The 9,434-nt window shown below is 34.8% G+C and overlaps 1 protein-coding gene across 1 annotated transcript; it reads right to left on the bottom strand.

Moving 5' to 3' along the window:
* Positions 1 to 270: 270 nt before the first annotated feature.
* LOC107432272 (uncharacterized) lies at positions 271 to 9,136 on the bottom strand. The gene is made up of 16 exons (XM_016043743.4): positions 8,885 to 9,136; positions 8,576 to 8,761; positions 8,018 to 8,200; positions 6,594 to 7,002; positions 6,329 to 6,447; positions 6,140 to 6,217; positions 5,602 to 5,742; positions 5,114 to 5,158; positions 4,808 to 4,974; positions 4,628 to 4,706; positions 4,472 to 4,557; positions 3,944 to 4,073; positions 3,444 to 3,570; positions 2,578 to 2,741; positions 1,841 to 2,036; positions 271 to 1,022 (listed from the first exon to the last, which is right to left on the bottom strand). Exons 1-16 carry the CDS (start codon positions 9,002 to 9,004, stop codon positions 817 to 819), a joined length of 2,436 nt encoding a protein of 811 aa, XP_015899229.3. The 5' UTR covers positions 9,005 to 9,136; the 3' UTR covers positions 271 to 816.
* Positions 9,137 to 9,434: the final 298 nt, after the last annotated feature.

Raw genomic sequence — 9,434 nt, 5'->3', positions numbered from 1 at the left:
CTTTCTTTGGTCCTCAAATTTTCAGTGAAACCATGGATCCGACTTTTTCAAATGTTAAGCACTAACTGATGACAATGTTTTACCAGATTGCTTGACTTTCAGTACTCTCGCATTTTTAACCATTCACATATTTTGGCATTAATATTTGGCATCCAATTTCTGTGTTAAATGTTTATAAAATAGTTCGTACCCATATCACTAGAGAATTTTAGATAGCGATTTAATATGTCACCACATAATTACATGTTAGCACCAGATCAAAGGCTAAAATTCCCAAAAAGCATGGAAATGACTATAATTGGTGACCTAAAAATCCAATTCATGCATAAGGTTTGCAAGGAGAAGCTGCATGACACAGTAGAAGATTTTGAGCTCCGCCAAAAATATTAATTTACAAAAAATTTCTTTTGCCCAATAACAAATTACAATTTCTTGAAGTAGCACTCATCTCACAAACTACAGAACTTTCTAAGCTAAAAGTCTCCTTTGATTTTTCAGCATAAGATTGTTTTCTCCTATTGCCACTTCTCCACCATGGTTACAAAGTTACCGTCTAAGAAAAGAATTTCTCCATCACCAAGGTTAACAAATTTCAAATTCCCATAAATAGGCTGGCTTTAATTTAATTCTCTCAAGTGTGAGCTTATGTGTAAAGCTTCAACTTCTAGTATGATGCTGGACTGACTAATCCCGAGCACTGTGTCAGTGGAACGATAATAGAGCTTCTAATCTTTTATCATATTCTCCCTGCAAAATTTGATTCCATCTGGAGGAAAGAACAGGTATAACAATCAAATATATCTCTGGTGGATCAAGTCATTCTACAGCAACAGTCCTCTTTTCCAGCAATGACTCCAAAAATTCTGAACACAATTTAGTTAGGGGCGGCAGATTATGCGATGGCCCACTAAATATGGTCTCCCAACGTCTCTCCGACGCTCCAGATGGAGCAAGCGCATTCTGGTTTTTCTTCAATTCAAACTCCGGTAGCTCCCCATACAGAGATGCATATCCAAAGCGCGCTGTTATGGATGAAGTTTTAGTGAAAAAAAACCAGAAATGAAATAAAAAAGAAAAGACAGAGAAAGAAGAGGAATACATTTGGAGAGGTACTAACATGCAACTGTACTGATTATAATAACATTGTTAGCAAACCAAAGTCAAATTGAAATGTGATATGGTGAGATATCAATTCGTATCAGTACTTAAAAAAGTAATAAATATGGGCTGGTCAATCTACATGTTAGTCGGCAGGTAGAGGAGACAAACAAACAAATAATATCTAAAATATACCCAAGGAAAAGTTGTAAATACGAAACCATGCAAGTATACGAAGCTTTTTATTCCAACAAAAAATTTAAAGAGTTTGGAATCCACAGTAGTTTCATAACATGACTAGGGCACAAGATTCTGAATGCCCCACCATCAACATGTATAAGGAGCATCTAATACTGCTAGAATAACATTATGGAAAACCTAAATCAGGAGCAGTGGGCAATCTCAAATCTAGCTCCTCTATGAAAACAAACATTACTCCCAAGTTCATGTTCTCATGGGCCAAAAATTAACAGTCCGAGTTAAAAACAGGACACTTAATGTGCACAATTTTAATTTAATTACCCTAACAAAGCTAAACAATAAAATGTCACCTCCAAGTAAGTATGATTACCATTTGCAGTTAATTTTGACTGAAACAGGAGTGATGAATTTTCAACAAAATCAACAGGTGGCATTAAACATTTCAATAAGTTGATTTTCAAAGTTTCAGGTAAGCATTTAACATTTAGCAACATAATTAGACACCAAAAAATAATTCATCAAGTAGTAGAGGGAGCTTCACCTGTTTCTTCCGAAGCAACAAATCCTTCACGCCTGTTTAAACTAAGTTCAGGTGCCTTGTTATCAAATGGGTCAAAGACAAAATACTCATGATCACTATTCATATAGACAATAGCTTTAGATTGCTCCAACTCTGAAATATTTTGTTCAAAAGAAGGCTGGTTTCCTTGAATAAAGGCAATCCCCCCTCCACTAGCCTGCATATAAGGGGCCAACATAGATTATCAATCTTTTCTAGTACAATGAAATGGAGAACAATCACACAACTGAGCCTCACAAATGATACTAAACTTATTAGCTAAATTAGGCTTCCAGTCTCTCATTTTATTTTGAGGTTTACATAGGTAAATCCAAACATCCAAAAACATAAGATGGTTCATCATATCCATATTGATGCTAAGCATTCATTTTGATGAGCTTTTTGTGTGTTCAAAAGCTCTACCAACTAGTCAGAAGCTCTACTGGAACAAAATTTGGCAGTTTGGCTGTCCATGATATAGTCGGTGCCTTTCAGAGACAAAAAAGAATCTCTTCTTTGGTCTTCTCATAGAAGGCCAAAATTTGAGACTTGGTAGCGCCATGTACATGAAAGTATATGGTTAACCTTTTTTGTTAAGAGAAAGCAAATTAAATCATAACCACAGGGTTACTGCATTAGACCTATAAGAGGGAAAAACCTATAAGAAACGTATTTTCTCAACTAACACAACTCCAGCAGAGGCTAAACGATTTTCTGACCTTCCTTACTGACCAGGCAGCCAAAGGAACAGGATCTGTTGAATTGAATAATAAGATTAACCCATCTCTTCCTTGGAATGTCAACTCATTAGAACCCATAGAAGTAGATGATTTTTGGAGGACAAGAACTGCAAATAATGATAAATCAACTGCACTGGCTACATCTGCACAAGGACACATGCATGAAGTTAACAAGAAGTGCAGCAATTTTAAATTTTAAAGGTTTAGGCATGCTGCTGCAGGTTAAAAGGAAGATTCGGTATGACATTGAGAACAAGGAAGAGGGACCAGATACATTTTTTTTGCAACTTTTATATTTGGCCCAAATACATCCATTAGCTAAAATCCTTTCATGGAATTTAATGATCATGCTCTGAGGTTCAACCCGCTCTTAGTTTTAGATTTTAGTTCTAGAGTAGAGGCATTTCTTTTGTAGGAGCACAATGAAAGTTCTATAAACTCTTGACACGGTTATTTTTTTCTAGTAATAAAATAAAATTTATACCACTCAACAGTTTTCTTTTCACAAGATTCATTTCACAGTCCCTATTTTTGAAAAAAGTTTTAAGAGCTAAATATCAGAAAGAATTTTGGTGGTCTATATTGCATTAAACTTCCATAGTACTGTTTTTACTCCAAACGCACATATAGTGTGTGGCTTATATATTATATTAAAAAGATGTTGTCCCTATCTTGTAATACAATATATATGTATTCTTTTTCAACTAATAAGGAATATGATTTATAATTTAAAACATTGGTAACATTAATATTAGCAACGCAATAATAGCAAAACAAAAACAAAGACAAAATCAACAATATCTAGTCATTACTTAAAAAATAAAGAGAAGAAGAGAGCACCAAACCTTCTACTTGGAGCTTGTACGACCAGGATACAGAGAGATTTGATATACTCCATACAGATAATTGTGGTTTGGAACCTTGGGACACAGAAACAAGAGAGTCCCCAACAAAAGACAGGTTCATAATTGGCTACAGAACAAGATAAGCAAAAAAATCAGGTAACAGAAAGAGGAAAGGGGAGGAAAGAATTCATGAACACTCAAAGCATGGTATTGGGTTGTTCTTTGCATGCTCAATTCATCACCAACATGACAAGATAGGAGAGAATACAAACACACAATCAAAAGAGAATTATGGGCATCCCCTAAAGTTCATTTCGTTCAATATATTTAGATTCAAGCAAGCACAATTTTAAGCAGCAGGTAAACAAGTAGTTTCATAAATGGAAGGTCAGAGAAGTCAAATGATCAGGCGACATTTGCCTGTTTTATTATTGAGCTCATAAAATTGTTAATTTTAAATTCTAACAAAATATAAAGCCAAAGATAGTTGAATCTCTCACCTCCAGCATCTCACCAATCACAGCCACAAGAACATTCTTTTCAGGGTCCCATAATGTAATAACAGTTTCTGCAGCAACAGCCAGAACTGAACCATCGCCAGAAAATGCTAGAGCTGTCATTGGCTTTTTCCTACAAGGCAAGTCACAGTTCATCATTCTAAATAAGGATTCCAAATACCAGTTCAAACATTTTATGGAGATATAGATGAACCCAGAATTTCAAAGACCAACTTCCAAATCCCACCAATGTTCTCGTTTCTGATATCAATCATGCATTTCCAGCAAAATTAGAGCATATTCACTATAGAACAATATTTACCTAGACACTTCCACCAAAATCAGAGCAAAATGCAAATTAACATTCTTAAGATAAGGTTATAAATCATGAAAGCTTTTGGTGATTCATAGACAAAATGTTCTCTTCTGTAGTTCATATATTTATCTTCAATAAAAAGATGTCAACCCTGCACTCTACCAACGCCTTTAAAAAGAAGTATGTATTCTTCTTAATTTAAAGCAGGAACATACTTGTAGGAACCCACAGCATGGCACATCCAACCAGAACTTGTTGGCATTTCAGGTTTCTGCTGAATGTTATCTTTGCAAACCCATATCTGAAACATCAAAATTAACTTCAATAGGGGAACAATCCCAAAAAGTTAAAAACAGTTTATCAAAAATTACCTTGAAGTCCCCACCATAAGACGAACTGACAGCCATTTTGCGAGTAGGATGGAAAGCAACAGCAGAAATACCAGCATCTCTGTTAAGCAAGAAGTATTATGATGGTCACTGCTGTCAAATATATTCAAGGCATCAACTTCAATAAATATATTCATCTTCAAAAAATTGGAGTCGTCAAACCTGTGAGGTTCATAAATAATGGTAGACAAGCAAAAGTTTTTGTTCTGTGACAGCGAAGCCCAAAACTTAAGACAAACAAGAGCCCCTATTCCCTCTTCAGGAAGCTTAACTTCAGTAGTACACATCATAGAGCCATCTTGGGAGAGAGCTAGTAAACTCACTAATACCTGTACCCAAAATATTTCACCTTAGATACTAATCTATCCATGATCATACATTTTATGGTACAGACATATGAGACACAAGTATCTATGATCAAGAATGGATAATATTCACAAGACAATAAATTATACATGAGCAACTTACTGTGATGTCATCACCAGGTTGATGGTTTCTCTCACAGACTTGAATCTGGAAAACATAAAATTCAAAATTATTCAACTTCCAACTCATTGCTTATGATTCAAAGAACATCTTACATAAAGAACAAATTTTCTTGAAACAAAAAGTACGTGGAACACTCAAAAACATATTGGAACAAATATATGATTTGTCCTAACTCATACATCAATTGAGCCTAAAATAAACAGTATTGGAGTATCTAATGCAGCTGACAGATGCAAAGAATTTTTTTTTTTTTTTTTTAACTTAATAAACATAGGATAAAATAATTCTGACAGTGCTAAAAGTTGTCCTAGTATGTGTATCCTTATAAAATGCTACAGTTAGTCATTATCAACAGGTAGAGCTGTCTATGGCAAAAACAAAAATACAAATAGAAAAAGAGGAGTGAAATTTCTTGCAATTTGATGTTTATTCATTCCAACAATATGCTCATAATAAATTATCCTCACCTCAGAAATTTCTCGGTCATCAAACAAGCTGTAGAGTTGGATGCAATAGTTCTCTGTGGGCAATGCAACCAACCCAGCACTGTGGCCAAAGGCAAATTTGCTGCATGGAGCTTCATTAACCTCAGGGAACAAACAAGGCCGCTGGAAAATACACAGATTTTTTTAACCAAACTTTTTTATGGCATAAGGTTACCAATAAAAAATTCAAAGACATGTCAGTCAAAGGTGAAAGCATTGATCAAATACATTTGTTTAAAAAGGTACCAAACACTCAATAGCCATTCTTTTTCTGGCTTTTTTTTTTTTTTTTGGATTACTGGAAGTCATGTCCATAGATATTAAATCAACAGTCAACTAAAACTAGTAAGTGGACAGACAACTTAATCTAAGAAGCTTATATTAAATAAAAAATCAATGCCTAAAATAAATAATAACAGAAAACAAAAGAACGAAAGTTAGAAAATAACATAGGACTCCTGGCTTAATTCATTTAGATAACAACGTTTCAAGAATGCAGAATTTGTACTTAAAAACAAACCTTGATCCCTGAAATAGACTTCAAGATTTCCATCGAAGGCAATTTCAATATGAGAATTCGATTATCTGCGCAAGATATCTAAAGACCCTAATTTTAGTAAAAGAAGTAAAGTTAACTAGTTCCCTTCAACCAGTAACAATCTATTGTTAAAGTATGATAACAAACTTATGCTGATAGAAAGCTCCTTACAGAGGAAAGAGTAGGATCTGGAGAATCTATGAAATACCGAAGTGGAGATCCAATCCGTGGTAAGAATTTCTTTTTCCCCGTATCTAGCTGCCAGACAACAAGAACCCCTTCCTTTCCACCTGGACACCAACAATTACGTATCAGAAACAATATTCTACACCTATCACAGTATAAAAGCAACCATAAAAGAAAATCATCATGAGCACATTCCATGACCTTTTCACTTCAAATTGCTCAGCTGTGAATATGGTAATATTCCTTTTACCTGAATATAAGTAGGCTCCATCCGATGAGAATGAGAGGACATTGACTTGAGTAGCGTGCCAATGCCATGTACTGCAAGAATCAGCATCATCATCTCCCCTCACTCCAGGTCTTTCTTCCTCATGATGAACCAATCTTCCATTTTCTAGTTTATCGCCAATAGGAAATGTCCGTCTACCAAAGCCCCTCCAGATCAGAATTCTACCACTTTCATCACCTGCAGCTACAATTCTGCTGGTTGGATGGAATGCAAGAATTTCCAAGTTCTTCGTATGATGCAAACTAATCTTTTTAACTGCTGCATGATTAGAATCTGTAGCCGGTACTTTCCATATAAGAAGCTTGTGCTTGCTTTGGATGCCAAAGAACTTTCCTGAGGGACTAATGGTTATAGACTCTGGTCTTTCAGTCTGCCATTTGAAGGAACATTTTGTCATGCATCTTAAACTACCACCAACTAGAAAAATATAGAATTAAATTGCTCCAGTTCATGCCTAGCAATTGTTTTTCGAGTTAATTTTTGGTAGATGTCCTAAACCCAGGTTACCTATTTCCTATTATTTATAAAATGAAGATTGAAAAAATCACATCATAATTTAAATGTATTCAAATCCACCATCTCTGACACTGCATTTTAAGCAATTTTTATGTTGTCAAGGCAAAAATATTCTAGCCATAAAGAGGGGAAGAACTCAAGCATATGTGCAATGCTCTCTACTTCACTATTAACTCTTGTGTAAAAATTATTATGAATTCTCATGGAAATTAATGAGGGGAATAAGTGGCGTCAGTTTAGGGAGTGGAGGGAGGAATCAATTACTACTTAAAAGAATATATAGAATTTATTAACGATAGACCGATGCTAAAATTCAGCTTAATCAACATGTGAAAAACAGCACCACTGGATAAAATGATTGGTCATGCAAAGTCTATGTTGATGAAAGAACAGTAACCAAATGATTAGGGATTTAGAGTTGACAAGCTTAGGCCTTTTAACTACATAAAATTTTATATTAGTCCACTCTCATTCGACAAAACAATTTTACATTAAGAGTAAAGGTATACATCATAAGTATTGGAAGAATAAGCTTGTATAGAAATTAATTAACAAAACCAATTCAAGCCCATAAATAGCTCATTAGAATTAACGGCACCTGCAGCCACCATGGTGCATCTATCAACCTCCACAGGAAACAGTACACACAAACTCATGCTACTTCATTAAGCTTATAAAATAGCCAAATCTTAATCTTAACAATATATGAAAAAATGTTTTTCAGTTTACGTGAAAAGATTTATCCATAGATTACAGTAAAACTGCATATAAGCAAATTAAACAAAAGAGAAATGGAACCAAATAAAACGCACATAAATATATATACATATATATATATATATATATAATAGAATAACAAAGTGTTGCACCTTTCCCAGAATTATTCTTTCACCCAACATACGAGATTCAGTCAAGTTACACTTCCTAATCTGTCCCGGCTGAGCCTTGGCTTTGTTTTCTTGCACATTCATATCTCCAATGGACACATAAGCAAAATCTTTAGACGGCTTTTCCTCTCCATTCACTGGTTGTCCTAATAAAGATGGAATTACCTGAAATTCAAAAACAAATTTAGCACTCACTTTAAGAATCCAACTCGGAAAAAATCCAATAAATTGTCCATACTTTAAGAATCCAACTTGGACAAAATCCAATAAATTGTCCATACTGACTTTGAGCTCCAATGTATCATAACAGAAGAAACAACAACTTATATTTCAACATAACGGCACAAAAGGCACGAGTACCTCAACTAACCTACCCCAACTTAACAAATACCACAAGATTCTCAAGAAACCATTGATAACCAAAAGAGAAACAAACATTCCATTAACTTCCTCACTAAAAGAGAAACAAACTTTCCATTGACTTCCTTCCTGTGAATTTCCCAGGTAACAAAACCGAAAAATAACCGAAACCCAACTTACCATAGAGTAAATGGGCATGTTACAATTGATGGTTTTCCTCAACTCCGGCGCAGAAAAGTCCCAATACCGTATGGTGCCGTCAAGCGAGGCGGTCCAGCAAAAGCACAAATCTTTACTGGCGAGGCTCGAAGCTGGAACTACAATAACCGATGTGACCAGAGCATTATGACCCTCCAATGTCGATATCTAACAAAGAAAAAAATTACAAAAAAAGCAAAATCACAAACAAAAATAAATAAAAATAAAAAATTCCACTAAGTTTGGAGCTTTGCGTGGATTAAGGAAGCTTGATAACGAATTGAGAAAAACCAGTAAGCCGGTGGAGGTGCTGAAGATGGAAACGGCGTCGCCTGTGCAGACGAGGAGGCGCTTGGCGTCGTTGGAGAAGGCCGGACGTGCTGAAACGTAGCTCTTGCCGCCCCTAATCATCCTTCTTCTCACACTCTTCACTTCGCACAGAGAAAGAGACGAAGAATGAGAGAGAGAGAGAGAGAGAGAGAGAGAGAGAGAGAGAGAGAAGGGGGTTTTTTTTTTTTTTTTTTCCTGTGTGAGATTGTTAGCGGCTGGCTAAAGCCCTAGCTAAACCTCCGTTTCTAATACTAGACGATGAAGATGGTGAGGTTTTTTTTTTTCTAAATTAATTATAGTAATTAATATATATTTTTTAAAAAAAGTTTACCCTTTGAAAAAAATCTCAAAAAATGGAAAAAAATTTTGCTAATATTTTATTTAAAAAAAATTGATTCATCATCTTGGTTTTAATTGTACATATATTTGTCCAAATCTCTAAGATACGTTTAAAAAAATTTCCAAAGAATCTCTTCCACTATTTATTTTTTTTAAATATATATATATATAT

The sequence above is a fragment of the Ziziphus jujuba genome, chromosome 1, assembly GCF_031755915.1.
Source record: "Ziziphus jujuba cultivar Dongzao chromosome 1, ASM3175591v1".
In the NCBI taxonomy this organism is placed as follows: domain Eukaryota; kingdom Viridiplantae; phylum Streptophyta; class Magnoliopsida; order Rosales; family Rhamnaceae; genus Ziziphus; species Ziziphus jujuba.
The sequence above is the reverse complement of the archived record's forward strand: the minus strand, read 5'-3'. Positions and strand labels throughout refer to the sequence as shown.

Coding starts and splice junctions, on each gene's coding strand:
- LOC107432272 (XM_016043743.4), bottom strand. CDS start 9,004: ATGATTAGGGGCGGCAAGAGCTACGTTTCAGCACGTCCGGCCTTCTCC. Junction 5,743..6,139: donor AGTCTATTTCAGGGATCAAG/GTTTGTTTTTAA, acceptor TGTATTTTCCAG/CGGCCTTGTTTGTTCCCTGA. Junction 4,074..4,471: donor CATGCTGTGGGTTCCTACAA/GTATGTTCCTGC, acceptor CTTGCCTTGTAG/GAAAAAGCCAATGACAGCTC.